Source organism: Eutrigla gurnardus, assembly GCF_963514095.1.
Source record: "Eutrigla gurnardus genome assembly, chromosome: 13".
NCBI lineage: Eukaryota > Metazoa > Chordata > Actinopteri > Perciformes > Triglidae > Eutrigla > Eutrigla gurnardus.
Window position 1 is genome coordinate 16,011,880 of NC_139936.1, and position 27,773 is coordinate 16,039,652.

Here is a 27,773-nt window from a genome sequence, read left to right on the forward strand (position 1 = left end):
AAGGAGAGAACTAAGGATTAAGCCTAGCTCTAACTAAAAATGGCCCTTTTCAGATATATAAAGATTTTCAATGCTTTGCATCATTTTGTCTATTTATTTGTCAACCTGTTCACTGTTTACCCTGCATCTTATTCCCAGCGTTCTCCTCTCTACCAGAGGTGGAAAGTGGCCCCATGAACAACACCTCACAGGACAAGACCCCCGTTCCTGTAAACCCCCACGTCGAGGCGGTCTGCCAGCCCATCACCGCCTCCAGCCCGACCTCAGCACGAAGCCCCCTCCTCCGTCAGCGACGGGTCATGTGCTTCGAGGACGAGCTCAGCGACGACGAGGACGGCGACACCAGGAACACTGGCCTCGCCAGAACGTTCGAAAACCCCAAAACGGACTCGACGGTTGAGATCACTGCATCGTCGGTGGATATAAATGGAAACCGTGAAGACGGAGGCGATCTGGAGAAGTGTGGGAGCCGTGATGGGACAGCAACACCGTGTGAGGAGGGAATTACCAACAAGTCTGAGTCGCCCCTCGCTCCTCAACGCAGAGCAGCAGGTGGAAGCAGCGCAGGACCCGGTCCCAGTAACCTGACCCTCAGCACCGAGAACTTTACGAATCCAGATGAGGGACAGGTGGAGTCGAAGCGCTCGCCCAAGCTGGAGCATAAAGCCGTGACGCGGGTCAAAAGTATGATGAGCATCGAAGCGCCGAACCTGCCGCAGCAGCAAAGGTCCAAGGTTGATGATCCGACCCCGTCCCAGTTCCAGTCCCCTTCGCAGGCCGCTCAGTGTAGAAGAAACACCAAGACCGCTGGCGGTCCGGTGCCCCCCCACCAGCTAAGTAAGAAGGGGGACGCCAGTGAACTGATGGGCGTTTGCACCATCGACACCGTGACTCTGAGGAGAAGTGAGGACGAGTCGTTCGGTCTTGACCTGGAGATCACGTCATCGCCTCTGAAAGTTCTCATTTCTGGGCTGAAGCCTGGAGGAACAGCAGAACGGGTACGTCTGACTGGTTTAATCTTCATACCGGTCTCAGATGCTTTAGATCTTACACCAAATCACTTGTTTGAATTGTGATTTTTGGTGATTCTGTTGATATTCAGGAATCGACAGGCAAGCTGTGTCCCGGAGACGAGATCGTCAAATTTGGGGAGAAGTTGGTGTGCACCTCGACGTACCAGGAAATATGTGAGCTCATGCACAGCCTCCCCGTTACACTGTGCCTGGAAATAAAGAGACCGGTTTCAGGTGAGACCTCGATTTAGAACCACTTCATTCTGGAGTCAGAGGTCGTCCAGAATCAGTGTGCTGCTGTTAAACAAACTGGAATTTCCCTTTCAGGATCTTTTATTAACTTTGGCCTCATTCAAGTCTACTGTAACTTTTTGGTCCGTTTGGAGGAAAACAACTGGGAAATCCTTTCTCATAAGTCTACTTTTGAGTATTTAGGCTTCTGCTCAGCCTTTGAAACCCACGACTGCATTAATGAAAGTGGGAAGGAAACATCTATTTAAAGTCTGACTGCCATGTGGGTTAGTTTCATTGGCAGCTCTTAATTGCCTGTTTGTGTTCGGAGTGAGAATTATTATTAAGTGTCATTGTGTGATTTCAGTCGGACTTTAAATACATTCGGTTTGATGAAGTGTGCGGATGTTTGTTCTTTCCAGCGTTGTTTGCTTTCCCAAAGCCTCGCGCCCACATGTGATGTGGTGGTGTGTATTAAATATGTGTCATGCTTCGTGTTTACAAGCCGTTAGAACCAGAATGCTTCTCAGTCTCATGTCTTTCCCTGTTTATGCCGACCTAAGGTGTAGGATCATCCCTCCCTCACTCACTTCCCCAAAGCAACCTGCAAGCGTCCGGCTTTCTATCCATGGTGACTATCTATACAGTATATTTGACCTCTCGTTAGCGATACCCGTAGCTTAACTCCCTGAATGCTTTCTAGTCTCAGTCTGAGATTAGTTAGTAGACTAGTGTAACTCTTAGTGTAGTACATTGCTGTGGATCGCTGTTTCTTGGTCACCGAAAGAGTTTTATCACTATTATGTCATATATATAACTTTCCCAGACTTACTGCTCCTGTAGGTGGCGAACAGATGATTCATTTAGAAGTCTTTCCATCTTCTGATGGGAAACAGAAGAAATACTCGGGTGACATCATGAACCAACCACAGCAATGTCTCTAATAGATATGGATCTCTCTTCTCTAGTAGATATGGATCTCTCTTCTCTAATAGATATGGATCTCTCTTCTCTAGTAGATATGGATCTCTATTCTCTAGTAGACTTGTTCTGATATCGATACCAGTATCAGAAAGAAGTATGCATGTGTTCATTGTATCAGAACATCTCTAGTCTCTAATACCTACATTTTCTGAACTAATCAATGAATTCCTTTCTGTCTCCCTGATCATATATATATATATATATCATGTGTAGTTACTTTGTTCTACAATATGCCTGGAGGCATGGACTGTCCTTGTTTTATGAATCCCCAAATTTCATAATCTGTTTCACTTTAGATTGAGTTCAATGACCATCCACTAATATTTATATTGACATTTAAATAATCTAATAATTTGAAATAACATGCATTTGATTTCTTTATTCTCTAGCGTAACTATAGTCACATTGTTTGGTTTATTTCTTTAACATCCAAATATCTCACAGATCTTGGGGACTTATTTCTTGGGTTTTGGTGAACAGATTTCAATGATGTTAAAATCTAAAATTCCAATTAATTTTCTTTTGTGACTCACCTGGAGGTGAACTACCTGATTTGGGGATTCTAAATGCTCATGATGTGAGATAATTGTTCAGTGGTCTCCAAGGATCTTAGAGGATCCATCAAACTGGACTTTCTTCCTCAATGATTGTGTTTTATGGAATGACATATGTAACCTCGCTGTGTTTGCTCAGTGAATAAAACCCACAGTCCATAAGGCAGCACACACACCCTTTTCTTCTTAGCGATCCGACGACACTCCCACGTGTTCCCTTGCTACTGTATGAACTGGAGTGCAGTGTAATACCTATGGAGTCCAGTAGGGGCCCTCCATGTGCTCATAGAACGACTGTTACAACATCACAACTTTCCTTAGGTCAAATGATTAATGCTTCTTTCTGATTACAGTCCTCACTAAACAACTGACTTTGTTATTTCCGGTCCCAGCTGTAGATCGACTGTCCAGTTTGATGATGTCATCAGGGAGCAGCGATGGAGCTACTCCACCAAACACGGCCAGACCTGCTAAGGGGACGTCCGACGAAGGACGAGTGATAAATGCACATTCGGGGAATTCCGACCACACAACCCAAACAGACTCTCAGATACCGATCACTAATATAGACGACATTCTATCAGAAGTGAGCAGGCATAAACAGCAACCAGTATCCTGCCATTCAAACCAGCATACGGTGACCCTGTTGGAGAAAGCTGGCGTTCAGGTTCAGTCCAGGGGACCAGACTGCACCGCCTTGGATGCAGGAAGTGAAAAAGGTGCCACGCCCTCCATGGAAACAACACACGTGAACCAACTAAAAGCCGACAGCTCTGATCTTTTAAACGGATCGGCTCCAGAAAGACCCGATGCTGGTTCTACGCACATGTACCCAGCAGGAGAAGACAGCGACTCCAACAGTAACTCCACCACTGACAGCATCGTAATGGTTGATGCGACTGCCGGCCATGGTTTGTGTGTGCCGTCCTCAGACGAGGAGGAAGTGGAGTTGTGTTCGCGTGTTGCCCAGCAACCTGCTCCCGGCGGACTCTCTCATCTAAGCCAGTCTCTAAATGGGTCTACATCTTTTCAGCGTGCCAGCAGTCAAAATACAAACCTGGATGAGACCTTGCAGGTCTCTGCTGACGTCTTACCGAAAAATGAAGAAAACTCCACCCAAAACTTCCAGCTCTCTCAGATCTCCTCTACGGTGGAACCGTGCCAATCTTCCAACAGCACAACACCTCTGAATTCTATAGATTCCCACACTAATAGTGCCATTGAATCCTGTGACAAAGTTAAAGCATGTGTGACATCTAGTCCTGGAGGTCTAAGGACTTGCAGCCCCTCCGCACCAGACACCGACAGTGCCGATGCTAATGTCTCGTTGACTTCGGCTTCATTGAAGCATTTGAATACACAAACTCCCCTTCTGTCTTTAGAGGAATCGGAGACCACAGGTTCAAGCATCGGCAGATCTGATACAAGAGTTTCGGCATCGAGGGTGAACAAAGAAAAAGTGTTGGATTTAAACACGAATGCTAGCTCCGTGCCTAAGAAGACCTCCAGGCAAAATCTCCTCGATAGTTCAGACCTTTGTATACGGAGCGGTAACCTCAAACTCCCCATGGAGACGCAAACCAGACCGAGCCCAGGTGCTCCCAAATTGAAAGGCCTTCGTATTAAGAGTAAGAACAGACAACAGGGGGAGCCGGTTCCTTCAGACGCCGATGCTCCCTTGAACCAGTTGACTAAGTCGTCATCCACGGCAACCGTGTCCAGCTCGTTGAGGACCAGCAACCAGTCGGATACGAGCAGCTGCCTCGGTTCTCCCAGAGTCAGTGACAGGAGGAACGTTACAGCTGCACACGGAGCTTCAGGCAGCACGTTGCAAACGGTTCAACTGGCCAAAGAGAAGGACGTCCATTTAGGCTCCAGATCCCAGACCCAGTCTCTCCCCCCGGCCACCCAGAGAACATTTATAGAAGTTCGACTGTCATCCTTATCTGGTTCATCGCCAGTCATGGTACACAATGAAGTGCCAATTTCGAAAGAGTCGAAACTCACCAAAAGAGGCGCGGAGGCCGGATTAGCAGTGATGCTGTCTCCCGCCAACTCCAGAGAAGAAAAAACAAACATGTTCAGTAATGCAGTGTTTAATTCGCTGTATTCTACTAAAGAAGCAAATCCAACCACAAACGGTTCCAAACTGAGTACATTGTTGGAGACGAGCGAGGCCCTGAAGTCCAGCAGCTCCAGACTCTACATAAAGGCGATGGAGAGGCGGAGCTTCACCACGGACACGGCCTTGTCCGGGGACTACAACCCGTTCTCTGTCCGACACAAGATCAAGTCCTTTGAGAACCTCGCCAACTTCGACAAGCCGGTGGCTAAGAGCAGCGACATCCAGTCTTACGCTCTGGCGTACCGGGCCTCACTCAACCAGAGGATCGCCGGCTACATGGGCCTGGTCAACTCCATCGACTGCAGGGCGCGGCAAAGGATCAGTTCCTACGTGGAGAATCTGATCCCGACAGCGCCCTGCTCGCCCCTCATTGGTAAATCTCCTTCCAGCATAACGCTGATAAACCTGGAGTTTCCACATTCGAGCTGTAGTTCAGCCGCCCTGACCGGAGACGACCCCGGCGCCCTCGGTGACAAAGGGGCCGCGCCGACGACCCCTCAGGTGCTGCGGAGGAAACACGGCAAACTCCCCCGCGGCCGACTGCGGCAGCTCCGGGCTCTCAGTATGCCGGAACTGGAAAAACTCTGCACTGAGGACTTTTCCAGAGACCAAGCTGTAGACGCAGCTGAGCCCGACAGCTACCCCGCCATACTGAGGAAGGCTGCGGTGACTAAGAGCTTCCCGCCGTCTGCCATCCTGACGAAGGTGGACGTGAACAAGGAGAGCCGAGGGGAGGCTGGATCCACCGAAGAGACTCCTCAGGAAACCCCCCAGACCCCTGGACGACCGCCTGGCTGGTCAATCAGGTGCAGTTCAATAATTTCGTTTATTCTATAAATTTCTTTGGGACTTGATCTCAAGATGCAGCTTTTGTACGGAATATATTATTGTAGACATATTGTTAGCCACACTTGAGAATAATTGTCTAATAGTTGAATTTCTTGTGTTCTTTTCTATTAAAATAGCATATGATGATGTTTGAAATGGTTATCAGGGGAAACCCACATTGACTCCTTTTTGTGTGCAGCTTAAAGGAGCTGGCTTTGTCTCCCGTGAGTCAGTGTAAGCTGCAAACGCTGCTCTCCTCCCCGGTGGTGAAATCACACGTGTCAGCTCTAATCCAGGAGGCCACGCCCCTCACAGAGGTAGACGCCATATTTGCAAGAGCCATTTCACAGGTAGTTCGATACCGTTTTGTTTGGGTCCTACTTTCTGTATGAATTTGTTCGTCAGACCGACTCTGCGTCTGAACTCTCTGCAGGTTAACGGCAACACTCACCTTGTGGTCCTGAGTAAAGAAGAAGGATCGGGTCTCGGTTTTAGCGTTGCTGGTGGAGTCGACCTGGAGCAGAAGGCCGTGACTGTAAGTACAGGATGTAGTATTTCCAAGCTGGTAGAGCAACAAGACATGCAGTCTCTCTCTCTCCGCAGGTGAGCGAGATTCTGTCATGACTTTTATGTAAAAGCGACAGAGGTGCTTATAATGATACATATTATTTATGTATGTGGGATGCAGGCAAGACAATGCTGGGCAATTTGTGAATAGTTGAATTTCTCATCTGCATCAAGAAATTAAGTTTATCATTGTGCTATTAACAATTACATGTACTTCCTGTGTGCAGGTTCATCGGGTCTTCACCAAAGGAACGGCAGGCCTCGAAGGCACGATCCAGAGAGGTGACGCCATTTTATCCATAAACGGCACCAGTCTGGGGGGTAAAACCCACGGAGAGGCTGTGTCCTGCCTTCATCAAGCCAGACTGTCCGATCAAGCCTTAGTCGTCATCCGTAGAAATGGGGGCAGCGAAGCGAGCATCTCTGAGATGCGAGAGTCGGCGGGCCAGACGAAGAGCACTAGTCCTGCAGGTAAGATGATACAGACTCTACTTTACCTGCAGCGACTTCTTATAAAGTGTAATATTTCACCTTTTGTATCTCTGGGTATTTGCCAGTGGTGGATGTGGGTCCAGACGGTACTTTAACAGTGGAGCTTCACAAGTCTTCTGCCGGTCTGGGTTTCAGTCTGGAAGGGGGGAAGTCCTCGAGTCACGGAGACAGGCCCCTGATCGTTAAGCGCATCTTTAAAGGTGACCTTGTTTTCTGTAAGTCTGTCAGAAACGTATATGCTGAAGCTAAATGTTTGTTACGTGATATTGTAATGGTGTCGGCCCGTTCAAAGTGCATACCACTTAGCGATGGGTCAATTAATAGCAAGAGATTTTCTTCTTCATATTATCAAATATTTCGCTGTACTCCTCCAACAGGAGGCGCTGCAGAGCTGTCCGGCTTATTCGCAGTGGGCGATGAAGTCCTGTCCATCAATGGCTGTTCTCTGGAGGGCCTCATGCACCACGATGCCTGGAGGATCATCAAAGCCACCAACGAGGGGCACAACCGGCTCGTCATCCGCAAGCCGAGAACCTGAACTATGACGGACAAGGAAGTCAGGATCTCCTGAGGAGGAACAATGTGAAACACAGTCTGCAGGAGGACGAGGACGAGTGGCAGAAACCAGGATGAGCAATTTACCACTTCTTCCTTTTTTTTTTTTTTTACAAACTTTTCTGATGAACTTCGTTTGAGATTTTGTGTTTGTGTCTTATTTCATGTGTTTGTACTTAGAAATCGGTCGGATTGGACGGACCACTAACTGTTGTGGTGCTCTTTGCTGAATTATGATTTATTTCAGATGGGAAATGCAGTTTGTTTACAATAGATTAAGTATGGAACACTAAAGAAAACATTTTTTTTAAATAAAGTCAGTATGTGAAAACAGTTATGGCTGTTGTGTTATGGCTAACCACAAATGTGGGGAAAACATAGCTCATCAATATATAACTATCTTACAAACACTTCAAAATCATCACCAGCATTTCAAACATTTAACTTTTTCTAAGTAAGTAAGGCATAGAGGCTTTAAAGGGACAGTGTGCAGGATTTGGTGTTACCTAGCGACCCCCCTCTGCACACTCCTTCCTTTTCAAAACTCCAGTAATGTGAAATATTCATTATACTTCCAATATAGAGCCAGCTGAAAACAATATCACAGCAGAACACACGCCTGAAAAATGTTGACAGTAAAATTTCAGAAATGACCACCAGATGTCAGTAAAAGCACACAAACGGGTGAGGAACCTTCTAACTCTCACTTTTTCTCTTTAAAAGCGTCACAAAAGAACAAAAGTCCATGTGGATCACTTTTCATTGATTTCATTGACTCAAAATGCATTTAATGACCACATCATTCAACCAAACCTCTGTTTATTTTCACTCAATTTTGCTGATGATACATGCTGCTGTTAAAACTGAAATGTTCTACATCGTGCTTGGTTTCACCGTTTGACGACCGGAGAGGGGCTGTTTTAAAATAATCACCTTACTCTCCGTTCCTCAACCCACCTTCAAAAATGCTTTTCCTCGTGGAGGTTTATATGATCAGGCGTCCCTCTTGGATGCAGTGATGCATGTCTGCATCTATCTGCAGAGGAGTGCTGGGGATCTTATAATTTAGAAGCTGTTGCAAGAAAATGTAGGGTATATTTATTTGATTAATGACCAGATATATCAGCCTTTGTATTTAAATATCAATTATCAAAATGTAAGTGATTTTCTTAAATGGCAGGCCTGCCTAACAGTTGCCATTCCAGTACACCCTAAAGGTTGTCGGATGGGGTCGAGGTCAAGGCTCCGTCTGATTCTTCCACACACAACTGGGGAAACCATTTCTCTATGAAGCCGATACACGTTTGGCATATATGCAAAACAACGCCAGTGGACAGTCTGCACGTAGAATTATAAAACACACAAACGCGGCAGAGCCTGCAGGATGTCTTCTCATATCCTGGAAAATCCTCTCACACTGTCTGATTAGCTCCACGACTGAAAAATGCCGTTACGTGACAAGGTGTCAAGTTCAGCTTAACGACACATAATTGCAGAATATCTCCCAGGGGCGCTCGATTGGTATGATTTGGACACTTGGAGATAAAGATTTATGCTTCACATACAGCATAATGCTGTACCTTTTCATGTAATGATTTAATGATTTTAAGTGTAATGAGAGCTGTGGAAAACATCGGCGCGTGTACGTCAGCAAATTCCACTCCACTTGCCAGCAAACAAAATGTGTCTTCTGAGAGGCTCGGCGGGTGAGTCATTAGTGACACATGCTAATGAGCCGCGATAAGTGCGAGGCTGCTGCTGCAGGCTGAGCTGAGGACAGAGCCGAAGTTATTCGGTCATCGTGGGACACAGAAGTCAGTCACTGTGAGAATGAACTGCTGGTACAAGAAGAGGTCAGGCGTAAGTACAGTTATTTATGAAGCCTACGATACTCAGAACAATCGATGCATTTTATCGATTCCACAATGACGATTTAAAAATGTCCAATAATCTCTCCTCTACAGGTACACAATGCTGAAATGACTTAAAGCTGCACTCATTGATTTTCTTGCCACTTGGGGGCAGCATAACAAGCCGTTGCCGAAGGCAAACGTGAGCAAACAGTTGCCTGTTTACGCGTCCAGCAGACACAAAGCAACATTGACATTCATTCGGGGTCATATTCGGGTCAACCAGACGAATGTAAGTCAGACACATACTCCCCTTCTGGCTTTCTTTTTTAGTTTCTTTGGTCTCCACCTTCTCCTGAAACGAATATCTGGCTCTTTAGCTGTTAAATCCTCCACTATGTTCACCAGCCAGCTTCAAAAACACCTCTGGATGAGACTAAACGTAAACTGGTCCACATCATCACTCGATGCTCAGAGAAAATGCTCCGGGAGTGTGATGACATCATATAAAAACCTGCACAGGGCAAGAGGGAGGGAAGGTGAGATCAAACAAACACAGGACTTTCAATCAGGGGACCAGCGTTTGTGTCCCAAAGTGTTGCTAAGATACGTGGTTACTGTGTTTACATCTAACTTAGTTTACGGAACTGAGTAATATGTTCCATAAACTAATGGAATACATATTAAATGTATGTTTTGTATCAACATACGAAAGATACAATTAATATGATCGCCTGGTCGTCATGAAACACATTTCATTCAAACTCGACGGAAACAAAACAAAACTTCATCAAAACCATCTTTAATAGTTAATAGTAATAGTTTCCTGTTAGTCTGGTTTGAGAGTTTGAAGGAGAGACTGACTAAGTAACAGAGATAAAATAAAAAGAAATAGCCACCGTAACATTTTTCACTGTTTACTAACTCTGTTTTCCAGGGCTTTTGTGAAATTGGATGTGACATGACAAGGAAAAAGAAAAACTGAAAAACTCACTCCTGGAGTCTATCACCATTTTTTAGTGTGTTTTCCTGTTTAAAAACGTACCTAAACCTGAATTACTGTGTCTATGAGCAGGTCGTATTAATTATCTGAGCTTTTTCCACATGAAACAGCTGCTGGAGATCAGATTGATGACAGAGAAGAAAAGTAATCCAATCGATTTAAGGCTGCTTAAAAAAATAATCGATCGAAAAGATAATTTCAGTGACCCCATTAACATTACACATTATCAGTTGATGTATTGTTAACATAGAAGATGAATTAGTGCATCTTTGATTAAGATGTATTTTAAAGCTGCTATGTTGCTGTCAAACGAAGCCCCAGGTTGTCTGACGCGAGTCATATATCATGTTTAATGCAGTGAACAGACAGTTTAACTGGAAATATTCAATAGGTGCCCATTATCAGAATGAATGGACACCCAGATGGCACCCAGACCACGTCGGGGGATCACTAAGCCCCGCTTACATTATTGTGTGTATAAACTAAATTATAATCACATTGCACACCTGGGATATGTTCTTCGCCGTGACAACGAGGCCTCATAAATAAAACAGGCTCTCTTCCTCTGGCAGGAAACGCTTAAACACATCGCAGTTAATTTGAAGTCGGTGAGTTTTTAGTGTGCAGGAACAATCATACCTATTTATTATATGCATTGTATTTATGAATATATGTATATATTGTTAGTCCTCTTCTTGTTGTACTTTTGCTTGTTTACTTTAACGAAATTATTTAATTAATATTTGCTTGATTGGAAGAAGAACAATAGCTCAGATTAATATCAGTTGTATCTTACGGTATTATATTTGCTCTGTATTCATATTTGCACTTTTCACGCAGCAAACCATAGATATTTCAACATGAATGGCTTACAGGTTGTCATTTGGGGTCAATAGTTCAAACACTCACCCCGTCAGGTTAAAACAGTCATCGTTTTATCAAAATATGACTAGATGTGTATCTGAAATGTAGAAGCAGTCTATGTAGAAATATTTATGATAAAAGTGCTTCGAACATACGTGCAGGCGGCATTTTTTGCTTTAAGAACTTGACAATTAGCAAAATGTATCTTCGTACAAAGCACTAAATAAACAGACTAAAAAAATGGCTACCATCAACTTCATTTTTGTTGCTGTTTTTTAAATGTAATTTCTCTGCATTAGCTATTCAAAGTATTTGCATTATTTAACCTTCTTTATAGAAAGTAGTTTTTATTGTTAGTCGTCGAGTCCGCCATGCCCCTGGATGCAATAACCAACACACACCAACGACCAGTATTTGCTGTAAACAACACTTCCTGTTATTACTATCAACTATAACTGATATTTTTGAATACAGGCGAAATAATACATCTAATAAACATGACAAGCTGATGTCAACTCAGACCCGAGTGGTTTTTGCACCCTAGAATGAAGTACATCATGTATTAAAGGTTACTTTTTGACCCCAGGTAGATGTGCAACATGAATAAATGCATCTTTGAAAGAAAGAAGAAAACACACACAGGAAAAGTTCTGTATTTAGTTTGTTGTTTCAGGCTTACGGGACCATAATTCCCATTAAGTGCATTAACCCGCGCGCTGTTGAAGTGGCTCATTGTGAGCTCGGCGGCGGCGTGTCGCTTTAAGAAGGAGGTGCGCAGCGCTCCGATGACGCAGGAGTGATCTTGAAAAGATGCTTCAAAACTCCAGGCCGGAGCCAGCGTGTGTAGCGGCGGCGGCTGGCTGGCTGGACTGGAAGAAGGATCTCCGAGCCTGGCAGGGACCAGCTTGTAAGGGGGTGGGGGGGAGCAGGTTCAGGAGCCTTCGGGCGGGGGGAACTCTCCATGCAGAACAAAACACACACAGTCCCGCAGATCCAAACACAGTTATTTACTATCAGCCTGTTCATTGGTGGCGGACGGCTTTCTGTTTGCAGCCGTGCGCGCAAACAGTGGAGCCAACTTCTCCGAGGGAACATCCCTCCGACGCTGCGCCATCTACCCGGACTTGGAGAGTCGCGTCATGGCACACCTCCGCGCACTGTGCGCGTGCCTTCTGGTGGTGCTGGGTCCGACTCTGGGCAGCACCATCACCGAGGACGTAGAGGTCTTGGTGATCCTGCCACAGAATAACTCCTACCCGTTTTCACGCGCGAGAGTCGCGCCCGCGATCCTTTACGCGCAGGAGAAGCTGCGCGCGGCCGGAGGAGAGCACTCCGGGTTCCGCTTCGACGTCCAGTACGAGAACTCCAACTGCCTGAACGAAGCGCTGTTCGTGCTGGTGGACAGGTCTTGCGGGCGAAAGCCAGACCTGATCCTGGGTCCGGTGTGCGAGTACGAGGCGGCGGCGTTGGTGCGGCTGGCGTCCCACTGGGACATCCCGGTGATCTCGGCAGGTGCCCTGGCCGCCGGCTTCGGCAACAAGGACGCCGAGTACTCGCACCTGACGCGCATCGCGCCCACCTACGTGAAGATGGCAGAGACGTTCTCCGCGATGTTCGAGCACTTCACGTGGAAGAGCGCGCTGCTGCTGTACGAGGACGACAAGGAGGAGCGCAACTGCTACTTCACGCTGGAGGGGGTCTACCACCGGTTGATCGACTACAACATCAAAACCTACGAGCTGGCCCCGGGGGACCGGCTGGACACGGACGAGATCCTGCAGAACGTCCACGACACCGAAGGTAACGCGGCTCCCAGAGCTGCCTTTTATTCAGATGCTTAATATAGAAACACTCAAATCAAGTTTCATGTCTTTGGTGATATTTTTGACATTTTAATCTGGTGTCACAAGTCAGTTTCGGTCTCACTTTTATGTTTAAGACGAGACACTGTTTTTCTTTTTTACTATTTTGACTTAATTTGTCTCCCAAATTCACCAAAAGATAACATGAGGTAATGCATAATTTGCATATTTGAATATAAGATTTCAGAAAACGTAATAAAATACCTGCAAGTTATCAACTGGGGAAGTTTCATGGTGATTATTATTATTTATTTTCCCTGTAGTGTCTTTAAAATGTATGTGTTTTTACAATCATATCGTTGGGCTGTTTCCTCAAAATGTATTTTTTCACTCACAGATATCTCCACTTCACTAACATGCACCAACCTTTCTAGTTTTATATTCTGAAGGGTTTTAAACAGACTTAATTCATTAATGGTTGTTGATTTTCTGATTTATGGAGTAACTCAAAGAGATATCCCCCCAAAAATGGCTTCAATATGTCAACAAAATGTATGTTTCTGGTAAATATATGCAATTTAGGAAATATTTATCATAAAATGTCAGAACATTAATTTCCACAGTTTACCTGTAATTGTTCCTTTTATAACAAGACTAATCAAACGTATGTCATCAATGTTTTTTTATGGACATTTTTTTCTGCATTAGGCATTGAATTTGTGCCGCAACAAATTATGATATTTATTATCATTTAATCTATCAGTGATGTTCTCAGCGTTTGGTACAAAATGCCAGGAAATTATGGAAGATGCACAACATGTTCACGTGTTAAACCAACAGTCCCAAACTTACAGTAAGTGGATCTCACCCAAAGTTCCAGTCTTTTTAACACCTAATGCAGTTTGTTGTGTTACTTTTCCTCCACAGTGCATCATGTAAACACTGAAACACAAGGGAATGTTGCTTTAAGATAATGTTAAACTCTGACAGCTGAAGCATCTTCTTGGCTGCAGCTGGACTTGAATGTGCATTGTTTTACCCTGAACAAGTTCTCCCCATCACTTGCATTAAAATCACAACAGGAAGGGATGTCCTGATCTGCATCTGTCCTCATCCCGCCCGCCTTCTTCACCACGCTGATTTACATAACGTCCTGTGTGCCGTCGACATGGAACAACATCATGACTACAGACTACAGATGCAAAAATAAATATACACTGCTTTTCAAAATGGACATATTCACTGGGTCAAATGAGAATGACACATATGAATCCCCTATCAAACGAACCCCAAATATCATAGTTTCCCCCTATCATCACAGTGCTTCCCCTCCCAGAATCAACAGATTCTCCACAAATGGATCAAAAGGATGCCTGATTAAAAACATGATCATGCCGATTTGCAAAAAGTCTTCTTTGTCCACAAGACGACGCGCATCAACTTTTAAAATTCTTGTTTTCTGAATGAATCACATTGTAGCTGCTCCATCACCACTCAAAATGACATCATCTAGATTCGACAGCAACGTTATCTATTACACCACAGACAAGCTGTGGTTTATACACATTTATACAACGTCGGCCTCTGTTAGATGAGGCCCTATCATAGAGCTCCGGGGGCCCACAGACGCCGACAGTATTATTTTCCTCAATTTCTGATTCAACAATGTCAGCGATGACACGAGTGGGCTCTCAAACGAGAAGTGTTCACATCCCAAGAATGTCTTGTCATTCGGGTCTATCTGCATATTTGCGTCAACCTCGTAAGAGATAGCGAAAGTTTGCTACACACTGTGCTCGTCTTAATCTGCATCACTTGAGGAGCGATGGAAGTCTTTCTGATTGGCCAGTTAGATATTTATAAGAGTAAGTAAACTAAAATAAATAGTTCTTGGGTAGAAAACAGCCGCTTTCAGATGTTCCATGAGCTTTCCGAGGAGAACCCCAGACATATAAAAGGTCTGATGCGTCTGCATGACTTGTAGAACAAATAGTGAGTGAGGGCATATTCTTTAGGGTGGAAAAAAAAAAGTGAGACGCAGGCTAACAACGTTGCTTTTTCCATGAACATAAAACCAATTTTGAATATTTAACTTGCAACCTAACAACATGAATGAGTGTTAAAGGCGTTAAAGGCCGATGACGACAGCGGCCCTGTTGATTTAGTAGCACTTTTACGCCGAGACCGCTCCGGCGCTGCGATGAGCAGCGTGTTGGCTGCTCTCCTCTGGTCATAACACTTCCTGGTTACATCACCTCATATCACAGAAGTGGCTGTTTGTATAAATTAGCATATATTATACATGCTAAATGCTGCAGAGCCACAAAGGGCACCTGATAGCGAGAAATTAGTATTCTCGGCATGTCAGGTGCTTAACGGGGAGGTTTGAAGGGTTTCAGCAAAGGTTGTACAGCCTTTCAGAGAAAAGGGAGCCGTGGTAGAGCGGAGAGGCACGGTAAGCATCGGCCTGTTTCGGCACGCGTTATATCAGGGATTTCACCTGTGTAAAAATTTTTACATACACATCGACATACAACATGATGTGAAGATCTTGTATCAGGGATGCTGTTGCAGTTCTCGACTTTGCCAGCAGGAATCAAGAGCCTGTGACCGAGTTGCACATAGAAGTCGATCATGCTGCCACGTTCACATTTCCAGTACATGCTCTGCTGGAAACATTGGCTAGATCAAAGACCCGGAACCTGGGTTTCCATTAACATGAGTACTGTGCACATGTGCATGAGCCTATACTGCCAAAATGATCTTGTAAACAATGTCCGTGATCTGATACGGGCCGATCATTCGACAGCGCGGTGTTCTTTCACACGACCATGCTGCATAAATATGTTTGTACAACTACAATCTGCACATATCACTGTTTTGTTTTTATGCCCCCGCGTCGGCGACAGCTTCGACTGGAGGCGTTGTTTTGTTGTCAAAGGTCCCTGTGACCTCACAAAACACATTTTTGTCACATGTCAATTTCACACAGATGTCTAAAAGCATAAAATCATGAAGTGATGACATTTCGGACAGACACAGATGTGAACTGTGAGGCATCTCAGTAATTCTAGTTTAATCTATTTTCATCAGTTATTACTTTCCCCTGGCTACAGCAAACTGACATCCTGAGCTTTTTCTTATACGGTAGCAACTCTAAGTCTATTAGATTACGAAAAGAACATCTGATAACACAGAAGATTAAGTCTGTTGTTGGTTTGCCTGGATGGATTATCAACACTTGTTTTAGTTTTTGTCATCTCAGAATGCAGAGTTATCAGGCGGTTTTAGTCCAGGTCCCCACAGTGGCAATATGCTCTGTTATAAGAGTGGGTGCAGTTGTGTGGTCGAGCAACAGAGAGAGGCAATTGCAAAGAAAGGTGTTGATAAAAGTACTTGGGACTTCTCATGTGTGGCTTTGACTTCCAACTTCCAACCTTGCTTTTAAAATGCACAAATATCCTTGAAAATTTTAATAATACCAACAATAGTATTCCTTGTTAAGATGCAGTTACGTTCTGGGGCTTTTATTTTGAAAACTAGGTCTACCCCTAGTTCCCTGTTAACATACAGTGAGTTGGGGGGTTTTATTATGAAAAACAAGCCTCATCCTGAGCAAAAGTGTTAGAATAGACTTATTCTATATGGTTGTTATTTATTTATTTTAAACAGCCTCCTCCTGGTTTACCCTCTGCTGCTTTTATTTTGAAAAAACGGTCCAGCCCTTGTCTCCGGTAAGTGTTGGGACATTTTATTTTGGAAAAAAGAGCGATCATTTTGAACTTCCTGTTAGGATACAGTTACATAAACATGTCCATAGGGAGTATGATCGGATATGATAGGAAGTGTGTGTGTGTGTGTGTGTGTGTGTGTGTGTGTGTGTGTGTGTGTGTGTGTGTGTGTGTGTGTGTGTGTGTGTGTGTGTGTTTTTGGGAGCAGGATATAAAACTGGTACACTGGTACAAGCTGTTTTTTGGACTCAGTAAACATGATAGCGTATGCTGTTGGTTGCAGATCCTCGTATTTGCAATGGTGGAAAACATTATTTAAAGTATTTAAAAGTATGAATGAGAAAATAATAGTACACATTGCTAATTCCACCATGCTATAATGCTACAATGGTTACAGGAATTGAACGCTGTGACAAGTGTGTGGATGAAACATTAAGTTGTTACATGTCAATCATTTACTCCAGTTATGCTTCCTGAGCTACAACAGTAACTATGGAAACGGTTCTGTTGCTCCGACAGTCCTGTTACTTTGATTTAAATGGGAACGGCGTTTCTACTTCTCTTCTATTTCTGTGTATCAAACAAATCACAGTCTTCCTCAGCATGTTGTTTTTAAAAACAAGCTACAGGGTCAATGTCCGCCATGATGTCATATTTGCTTATTTGCATGATCTGATAAACAGTAATATGATATCTACTTTTGGATTTGACTTTATAAACACTAACTAAAGTGTATAGCCTCTCAGGACTGAGATACAGCATTAACACTCTCATTGGCCAAGACAGCCATCAATCAAATCATGTCATGAATCTTCATTCTTCAGACAGACTTTTCTTTTCTGGGTTCCACTTTGAGTGGTGCAAACTAAAGCTGCTATTCTTAGTTTTTCATTCTAAAATCAATTTCCTATAAAATGTTATTGCTGGATGAATTGTGGTGAGCATATTTTGTTTCTTTGACCACGTACAGACGCTGGCTTGCAGAGAGCATGTTAACCAATCATTTATGGCATTAATGTTAAGTATAACTGATGTAATCTGTTGCCGGTGGGGTCTGTCATTTAACGAGGCGATGACGTTCAGCTCAGGCCCCTGCTTACCCGAGTATACGAAACATGGAGAATAAAAAGGACAACAAGATTCAACAAGAGATCATTTAACTCAGAAGTTCACTGATCCAGATATGTTATCGCCCTTGAATTAGATCCAGAACAGAACAGCAGCACATCTGTGTCTCCGACTGGCCCTCGTGTGGTTATGTGTGTATCCTCAACAGAAAACACAGTTTATCCTTTTGGTACATCGTCATCAGCCTCTGTCCAACTGGTCTGGCTAAAGCGTCGCCCGAGGCTGTGCATTTATAATGACATTACAGGCGTACGTGTGGCTGAGAACATGATGTGATGGAGCAGACTTTCAGTTAAATTGGACATTGCTGGGACTGGAAACAATTATTTGTTTGTTTTTTTTAAATTAATGCTGTTTTCAATGAACATTTTCCATGTTAAGAGTTTTTCCTTGTCAGAATTGAGGGTAAAGAGAGGTTCTGTGCAGACAACGCATCATCACTCCCGACTTGTCAAATACTGGCGCTTGGTGGGACGTCCTAGGAACGTGCTAGGTTCCCCATGACGTGTCAGAGATGTCACTTCATGTCTCCTCATTACATGCATACATGCCTCTTTTCGAAATAACCTTCCAACATAGATTTACTTAGTTTTAGTTCCACAACAAAACTACTTGGTTAGGTTTAGGAAAAGATGTGGTTTAGGTTAAAATGTACATATGTTGCATTTGTTACATAAAATAACTACACTTTTTATGTCACTGGTGTTGGTATAGTAATGAAGTTCCGGAACGAAACTAAGGTGAAACACGTCAACGTTGACTTACAAATTGCAAAGCTCCTCATGTAAATGGTGACATTACTTTTGCCTATGGAGAGGCCAAACCTAATTGCATTTCTTAAGTAATGCTTTATCAGCCCTCTGAGAGCCACAGTTGTGGAAATGCAGTGTCTATTTTTGGTGGGGAAAAAGTCATTCTGAGACCAGTTTCCAAGTTCAACCAACATGTTTCCTACTGACCCCCAGCTCTCTCTATAGATAACCCTTCATTTCAACAATCTTCCTTTTTATTTCACCTTCAGTATGTTTTCTTGTATTCTAAATTAGTTTAGGTTTATTTAAAAAGTATTTGGAGGGATTTGTTTCAATGTTGCAAAAAATGCAACATTGAGCTTCAATGGGTTTCATTGATTCATATAGAAAGGCTAATAACTGAGTAACAGAGAATAAATGTATCCTAACCTTCTGACAATATATAACACGTAGTATAACCTCCCCAGCCACTGAATTTGTACATCTTTTCATCAAATTTATTTTTAATATTCATATTTTGATATGATTGAATCATCAATGCCTAATAATATATCAAGCTAAGATTTTGCAGCATTTTCACAAAATCATCTAAAAATACAATTTTAAAAATTATTTTTTTTCTTGATTTGAGGCTGAAGTTTAAACACAAGGAAAACAATCAATGCTTGGATTTGAGAGTGTTACGGTTCCTTTAAACTAGATTGCGTACTGTAAGTATCATTACTGAGATTTTAGTCATATATTCATCTCAGGGTTGCTGTATGTTCAATGAACAATAGGTGTCATTATGTCAAAATAGGGAAACACTTTAGAGGGAAGACGAGGACCTGATTTACTCCTGAACACAACAATGTCATAATTACAAGTATTGTAAGATTCATTGAGGAATATACTGCAGTTTTTATGTCCACAAATGATAAAAACGCGTTTTCATTCTAATAATGTGCATTGTATTACTGAGATATTTGAGCTAGAAAACTTTTCTCATTGAAAACTTCTCTCTAAGTGATTACACTAGAACCTCAAGGTTTGCTTGTATGAATTACAGATATCTGTACCATTAGCTGCACAATATTACAACATGTAACAAACACTTAGGAGTGAAAATGAAGTGCCTCTCTCCTGATTGGTCCGTTTCTGATGCTAATCCTCCAGAGACATGCACTCCCATCCTGAGTCTCTATGAAGTCTTTGTGTTTGGAGAGAACTCCCCTCGAACGGCATAGTTGTAAGGCAATAACTCACTTTTGCTGTATGACCACAAATGTCTTGGGGTTCTGAAAGGGCCGAGGACAATACTGTTAATGAAAACAGCAATGGGGGAATCATCACACAGTTTATCCAGGAGTCAGTTTGGTAAATATCCGTTTGTGTATATCCGGTTTTCTCTCCATCCGACTGAGACCCATTCATGTTAAAATGAGCTTAATCCACCTTACTCTCTTTCCTTTATCCTGTTCACCTCTCTGACAGACGGGTCCAACAACATAAATCCTTGTTTTTGGAGTAATGGCATCACAAATTTGCACAACAGCCCCCTATTTGCATACGCTCTGGCTTTAGAAGTTTACGGCCAACACTTGAAATACACTGCGGGCACTCAGTAAGTGCACCATGTGCTGCCCCATTCCTGAGTTAATTTGTAACTAGCATCAGTGCCCTAGCAAAAAGGAAAATCCAGAAGTTTTGAAATATTGCTGGCTGCAAGCGCTGCCCCATGGAATGGCTTGCAGAGCACACACAGGGCCACTAGTGTGTGTAGAGCCCAGTGTAATTAAAGGGTGCTATAGTGCTGGCAGGACTGAGGTGAAGTTTGTCCCACTGACTCAAGGGATATTTCAGGAGGTGTGTTTAAGTGACAGAGTTGTGAGGAATGTTCCAGCAACACTCTGAATCTTCCTTATTAACAGGGACGCTGGGGTTACTGTGTTTTCAATCGCAACCCTTGTTTGTGTAGCGACTTGTTTGTTGGTTTATTTATTTTTAATCACTGGGACACCAATGGAAAAGTATATATCGACCCAGTGAAATATTCTTTTTATTTTTCATTTGATTTCTTCTTTCAAACCCGTTGCTCACTACACAACTTTCAGTGATTTAAATGTTTTAAACAAGGTGAGCTCTAAATGAAAATAGCTTCTGCACTACTGGATTTTCATCGCTGGTGACACAGTTGGCAGTGTGTCGCTGTTTTGCTCATTCTGCCTGGGAAGCACATGGCTAAATACTGTAAAGGAGGTATTCTCACTATGAAGGGTATTCATGCTGTAACTCCTCCTCCCTCATTGTCACCGACTCACTTCACACATCGAGGGTACCGACACATCGTTGGGCTGAGCAGAGATGATATAGCTGAGGTGGTGGCAGACATCATGTGGACTTTAAACTACTTAACCTGACCCCTGGGTGCCCGTGCTGTGCATTACAATACTTCATATCAATAACGCAACTTAGAAAGTGAACGGCTGTTTTTATGATGGAATAAAACATCATACTATAGCAACTTCTAAATATCCTGGTATACAGTCATAGAGAGCCAAGGTCCTGCTCCTTCCGGTGGACCATTATGGAACCTTATTTCGATCGCAAGTTAATTTTTTTTATCTTGTTTGGATTGCGCCGTTAATTACACATACAATGTTTGTCCGTTTTAAAAAAAAGGGGTGTGATTAGAGATTAGTTTTATTTCATGTCGTAGGTTAGTCTTCTGAATTGGCATGCGAGATTACGCATTAGCCATTTATTTTTGGTAGTATGGTCATCATGGTGATTGCTATGTTTCAGGTCAATCAAACTGGTAGAATCAGACATCTATTTGTGTCAAATGTTTTGATAGGTGGGTTTACGTTTTACCAGCTCTGACAGTTTCAGGGAGATATCACCAGTCAGGTATCTTATGGTGTGTGTTGGAGAAGGGGTTTGGATGGGTGACGGTAGGGTTGCAGGATTTCAGCTGCTTTTGGAGAGTTGCAACAATGTCAACTGTTTGTCCAGTTAAATGAGTAATTTTTTTTTTTTTTAATCAGGTTTCAGTATTACTTTAATTTTAGCAGATTCACTAGATGTAGAGGGATCTTACCAATTTCAGCTCTTCTGTTTTTCTGGAAAACAGCTGAGATGATTTGCTCGTGATTCATGAAACTCTTGTGAAAGTCTGACTGTCTGTCTGTCTGTCTGTATTATGTATGTATGTTTATCTTTCTGGAGACAGATTTAGTTTTGTTTAAAAAAAGAGAAAACAGTAGAAGGACAAGCATCTCTTCCTTTCTTCATTACTTTATTTATTAATACTTATACTGATACATGCCAAGTGAGAACTGAATTGACTTCTTTATGAATCGGTAATGAGTTACACACTCTTTCTGTCTGTTAACCATTAGCTGAACCCTTTTTGAAGGATTTTTCTCGTTACTTCCCCAGACATCGTAATGAACTGAAGATAACGCAGATTTTTTTTAAATGATTTAATGAACATTGTTACAAAGATTTGTATTGTATGCAAACTCACGAGTTCGGCTAAAGACTTTAACTACATTTGTCTCTGTGTCCTGCAGCGGTGATCATGTGCATGGGAGCAGACAAAATCCGTGAGATCATGCTGGCTGCACACAGACGACGCTTGACCAACGGCAGTTATATGTTCTTTAACGTTGAACTTTTCAACGCTTCATCTTACGGTAAAGTTGACATCACATTACTTATACAATGTTTTGACTTTGTACTCTTTGAGAATGTGAAAATGACTAGTATTTAAAAAGATGTATTTTGATCAAATAATGTGAATCAATAATGTTTGGAAAATGTTCCTTATTTTGTCATTTTTTCTTTAAATCCTAGGCAATGGCTCCTGGAAGAGAGGAGATAAATATGACAACGATGCGAGGCAAGCCTACGCTTATCTGAACACTGTGACGCTGCTTAAGACGGTCAAGCCCGAGTTTGAAAACTTCTCTATGGAAATGAAAAAGTCCATCGAAAAAGCTGGTTTTCAGGACTGCAATGACTGCGAAAGTGTACGTATGTTTATCTTATGGAGTCTCTCTGGAGTCATAGTAACGATGCTGATAAGTGATAACATACTGTAACATAACATAGTCATTCACAGGGGAAATTGTTGTGCAGTAGTTGCAGCACAAAGTAAAAGGGAGTTCAAATGTTGTTTATTAAATAGGTGCAAGTCTAAAAATATGAATAAACAGTTGAAGAAAATCCATGATGTGACTAAAACATTGTAGTTCCTGAATGAATTACATTAAATCCAACATGGACTATTGACTCACAGTCTGTTACCAAAAACAAATCTTTCCAATTGATGAATGAAAAATACTTTCATGCAGAAATATGATCTGCTCCAGTAGACCATGTGCTACTGTAATGCTCCAAAGCATACATCGTAAACATTGTCTTAAGACGTCATGGCGACGATCATGTGGTGTAATTTAGATCCGTTCCGTTTCAGGTCAACATGTTTGTTGAGGGATTCCACGACGCCATGTTGCTGTACGCCATCGCCTTGCACGAAGCCATGAAAAACGGATACAGTAAGAAGAACGGGACAGAGATCACCTCACGCATGTGGAACCGAACGTTTGAAGGTAAAACACAATGCTCACATTGAATCAGTGATGGCCGCCTTTTCACTGTGATGATGTTACTAGTGTGGCGTGGTAAAAACCGAATGCAAGAATAGACAGTTATTCAAATATCCTGAATAAAATATACAGCATTGCAAAGCTTATGAGAGTAGAGGTTCTCCAAAAAAGAAAGCGGCAAGGTTAGTGATGAAGGTTCTCCCTCCGCTACTTGGGGGAGTCGGCAACTCTTCTCCTTGCCTCCCTTCATCCAGAGGAACAGTTGAACAGCTTGAGTTTTGCGGAGAATTTTCACAACCCAAGTTGATCTCTCTCATTCATCCCAGTGTCGCACTCTTCACTGAGATTCATGAATGAATAATGTGTGTGAGTGTGTTTGTGTCCATTTGCCCTGTTAAATACTTTATGCTGCTAGGACAAACTCAATTCTTCCTGTATCTATTCCAGATTAAAAGCCTTGAAGAAATTCAGTGGCAGGATCTCTTAATTAAAAAAACAAGGCTTTTATTGTGAAATATTGACAGGAACTTGTTTTGGAAAATGTTTTGACTTTCACAGTTCAAATATCGTACTTCTAATGTAGCTATTGCCATCTTGTGACTTCTGTATGTTACTACAAAATACAGTTCGACTGGAAAAACAGTTTTCTTTTACTATCGCTTAAATCTATTTGAATTTGTTAGGTAAGGTAACGATGAACACAATTCATGTTGTCTTCACAGAATATGCGGTCAATTAAGACGTTTCTAAAAATGCATACACTCTCTTTACATACAAGTTTTCTTGTCTTGTTTACACATTTTTGCACACGGCACAGAAAGAGCTGCAGCTCCAAACTATACTGGTTTATTGGTTTTTATTTGGCAATTGTGTATGAATAGAATGTTATATTATAGGGCTCAGAATGGCATTGCACAGTACATGTACTTTTCTTGGTATATTTACCTATATTTTTATGTGGTGTAGCTCAGTGATGTTGTCATTGTTCTCATGGTGGTGGGCAGGCATCGCTGGCCAGGTATCTATGGATGTCAACGGTGACCGGAACGGAGATTTCTCTCTGATGGCCATGACAAATGTGGAGGCAGGAACCTACGAGGTAAGCAATATCACAGTCCACGTTGTAACACCTTCCCTAACAGGAAGACAGTTAATTGTGATTCACCTGGATGATGACATCATATACTACCTTACAGGTGGTCGCCAACTACTTTGGTGAAAATGGAACTTTCCAGCTGCTGCCGGCGTTCAACACGGACCATTTCACCCTGAGGGGACGACATAAAGCACACACGGAGACACCGGACAAGTCATGTAAGTGAACGCTGCTGTTCACTGACACCTGTGAACTTTGACCTTGTGTGGTGTCTACAGTTTGTATGACGGAGTACATGTTGTAAGCGATAACTTCTCTTTCAAACAGGTGGACTAGGAGTGTCTGCTTTGACTGGAGTCATAGTGGGAGCTGTTCTAGGAACCGCGATGCTAATAGCATTCTACTTTTTCAGGTAAGAAAAGTGATTGTGTTTATCGTACAAATATCGTCGCGTTCAAGAACAATCTGGTGAGTACTGTCAGCTGACTCACTCATCATTTAAACATGTCCACCAAATGTCCAAGGCCGAGAGACTCTTTTTATAACCCTGAAGTGCAAAACACAAAAGGAAAAAGAGAAAACCAAATTTTTTTGGAATATTTGGGATTTTTTTTCTTTTGCAGTTGTATTTTGCACTTCAGGGCATAACATTTGAAATAAATTAAATAAGAATAGGAAATAAATGACCTTGAGATGATTGACTGTAAAAATGGATGACTCCAATAATGTGATTTTGATCACCGACCTCTTTCCATGAAAACCAGAAATACAGTGAGGCTGCAGTCGGACCTTCAGTTGAATCATATTATCTAAACATCCAGATGTCTCTTAAACATGTGTGCATGATTGTTGTGTTTATGTAAGTACGTGTAGGTTAAAGATGACACATTTCTACCACATGGTTTTAGATAATAATGTTTTTGCCAACAAATACGTAATAATTAATAAGCTTCTGCTTTCCAAACTCTCAGTGAATTTGGTGAGTAAGATCTTACGACAACTAATATGATTAATTTCCTCGGCAGAAAAAACTTCAGGATTACCATCGAGCGTCGCAGACATAGTGAAGAGTGCGACACTGGGAAGCACCGCCAGTTACGAGAGGACTCCATCAGATCGAACTTCTCAGCAGCATAATCGGCGGCGGCGATCCCTTCACGGAGAATTACACATCTGAATGTGACCAAAGACTTTTGCGATGGTTGTCAAGTGGAGCCATGCTGTTAAAAAAAATGAGACATTTTGTGTTTGTATCCTTTTTAATGTTTTGACTTGTAACTCAGGACAGTTGTAACAGTCACAAAGCACCACTTACTTTATTGTCCACAACAGCAAAAACTACAGGTTTATGATTGTGTTAGCATGTACAAAGCTTTGACCGTAATACTCTTTCAAGGTTTATATATGTGACATTCAGAACATTAATGAAGCGACAACCGACTGTCACGATATAGTGAAGTGATGGCGCCCTGGACGGAGAATGAAGTCCCCTTCCCTCTCAGGTTAACACCGTTTGCTCAGTCAGCACTCTTTGTTCTCGTTGTTTGCACCGTTACCCCCTTTAGCGTCGTTAGCGCCGCCATTTCAGCTCAGCCGACCTCATGTTTGCTCGTGGTGAGAGTCGTGTACACGCAATCCCCCACCCGGAGTCTGAATGTCGTTTATATGTCCTTTAATTTAGATTTGTTTAATTAAAAAAAAATAAAAAATTCAGATGGTAGTCATCCCGATTGCGAATGATTCAGGACAGAGTGCGTCTCTAACCGAGCTAACCGACTAAAAAGGGATATAGGCTAGATCTATGTCTATAGGCTATAAGCTACTGATATTAAGCTACTGATATTGTAAGGTTTTTTTAGTTCACGACAACCTTGCTGAGATCCAGCAGCCTCCATACAAATCATATTTCCTAACTGAGCACATTGCTCTTAGAATGAGAACGGCTGGGTCACATGTCTGGAGTACATCTATACCTTTAGATCGTCTCATTTACAGTATTTCCTTTTTAAAAAATTTGTATTTAATACACTAAAATCGCTACCTGCATAGGAAAGTGTGGTACTACTTTCTGATTGGGCATCCTTTATTAATAAGTCATGAGCCAGGAGCAGCTTGGGTTGAGTAAAAATAACCAATTATTTTGGAAATAGAAGAAAGATTTATAGAGCTCGCTAAAAAAACGCAAAGCTACATGAGGTTTTTATTACTGACAACATTTATTATAAAGTGATTCGTCAAACTCAAATCCTAAACCCTATAAAGTATTCCTTATCAGAAAGTGGAACTGAAATCATAATTAATTGTGATAGTCATGGTAGATAATTATATTTCTGTGTTATAAAGCCAGTGTGAGATGCTTTCCATAAACAGTAGTGACTGCATGAACAAAGTATTTTTCCTTTAGTTTTATTTTTAGTCCTTTTTTGGGTTGCATTATTCATGCAGGATTTGAAGACAAGGTTTTTTATTATAGATGCAGAAATAAAGGCAGTGAAGTTGGTGAGTTGTGGAGCCAGCCTGCTGGTTCGGTTCGTGTGTTGGGAAAATATCCTGCAAGTAAAAAACAGATTTACTGTTTGATTCTGGAGCGCCACATTCACTCCCTTTATTTAAAGCTCTGTATAATATCACTACGATAACTTCTACAATCTGGTGGGGTAAAGTGACTTCACAGGGACCTCAATGTATTTAAATTATTTTATGTTATTTAACATCAATATTTTAAAATATGTCTCTCAATATTGAATTTATAGTGATTTTTATTAAACGTCATCATATTTGGTTTCTTCATATCGTGATTTCTCGTCTTAAATTTCATCTACACTTCCGTTGCAATGAGTTCATATTTGTATTATATGATGCCAACAATATTAGAGTACACAGTTTGATTCTGGCTATTATATAAATCAGTTTTGGCAATTGATTGTGATGTTATTATAGTTTTAGTGGTTTTAGTGGTTTATAATTGATATTTGCATCATTAGGATTTTGCTTTATCCTCCATAAAAATGTAAGATTACATTTAGCTTTTTAGGTTTTTTAAAATACCTTCATTATTCCCCCCCGTCTGGATCAGCAGAAAAATATATATTTCAAATGATGTCCCCTCTGTATTGTTATTCTATGTTATTACTACAACAACTCCTGTTTCTCAAAGAAATCTAAAAATAGTAACAGACATTTTTTGCCTCTTTTTATGTGGCAGGCGTGAAAATGAATCATCAACATCCGTTGTGTTATATTTTCAGAAAAATAAAGACAGTTGGAGAACAATTACATAAAAAAAGATATTTAGTATGCCTAACACAATGTTTTTTTTCCTTGGCAACTAACATGTTTCTCCCACATGATGTCCAGATTTTGAGGCCTATTTATTATCAAATGGAAATAGTGAGCATAGCTGCGTCACTGAAGCAGATTGAATGTGGGCTCATACCGATAAGAAAACATTCCTTTACTGGACATCTAGAGGAAGAATTAGATGCTAACCAGCTGACATTAATTCTGCACTCATGCATTCCTGTAAGCAGCAGCGTGAAAGAAAGTCAACTGAAGCAATGTTAACCTCACATCCAGAGCACTTCATAATATTACATTACTTTTAAA

General features: G+C 42.0%; 2 protein-coding genes across 2 annotated transcripts in view; both read left to right on the forward strand.

Moving 5' to 3' along the window:
* Positions 1–7,684, forward strand: part of pdzd2 (PDZ domain containing 2) — a 28,086-nt gene extending 20,402 nt beyond the window's left edge. The window contains exons 19-26 of the mRNA XM_084024970.1: positions 139–998; positions 1,103–1,247; positions 3,175–5,713; positions 5,935–6,052; positions 6,169–6,270; positions 6,530–6,773; positions 6,860–6,994; positions 7,172–7,684. Of these exons, the coding sequence (XP_083881096.1) occupies positions 139–998; positions 1,103–1,247; positions 3,175–5,713; positions 5,935–6,052; positions 6,169–6,270; positions 6,530–6,773; positions 6,860–6,994; positions 7,172–7,332 (4,304 nt within the window). The 3' untranslated portion in view covers positions 7,333–7,684. The remainder of the gene's footprint in view (positions 1–138; positions 999–1,102; positions 1,248–3,174; positions 5,714–5,934; positions 6,053–6,168; positions 6,271–6,529; positions 6,774–6,859; positions 6,995–7,171) is intronic.
* Positions 7,685–11,937: 4,253 nt separating this feature from the next.
* Positions 11,938–26,957, forward strand: npr3 (natriuretic peptide receptor 3). The gene is made up of 8 exons (XM_084024074.1): positions 11,938–12,866; positions 22,034–22,156; positions 22,317–22,492; positions 22,939–23,074; positions 24,076–24,170; positions 24,268–24,385; positions 24,495–24,579; positions 25,193–26,957. Exons 1-8 carry the CDS (start codon positions 12,206–12,208, stop codon positions 25,302–25,304), a joined length of 1,506 nt encoding a protein of 501 aa, XP_083880200.1. The 5' UTR covers positions 11,938–12,205; the 3' UTR covers positions 25,305–26,957.
* Positions 26,958–27,773: the final 816 nt, after the last annotated feature.

Excerpts from the sequence above, each read along its gene's own strand:
- npr3 (XM_084024074.1), top strand. The coding sequence starts at position 12,206 with ATGGCACACCTCCGCGCACTGTGCGCGTGCCTTCTGGTGGTGCTGGGT. Across the intron at positions 12,867-22,033 it reads GAACGTCCACGACACCGAAG|CGGTGATCATGTGCATGGGA; the intron begins GTAACGCGGCTC and ends TGTGTCCTGCAG. Across the intron at positions 24,386-24,494 it reads GGAGACACCGGACAAGTCAT|GTGGACTAGGAGTGTCTGCT; the intron begins GTAAGTGAACGC and ends TCTTTCAAACAG.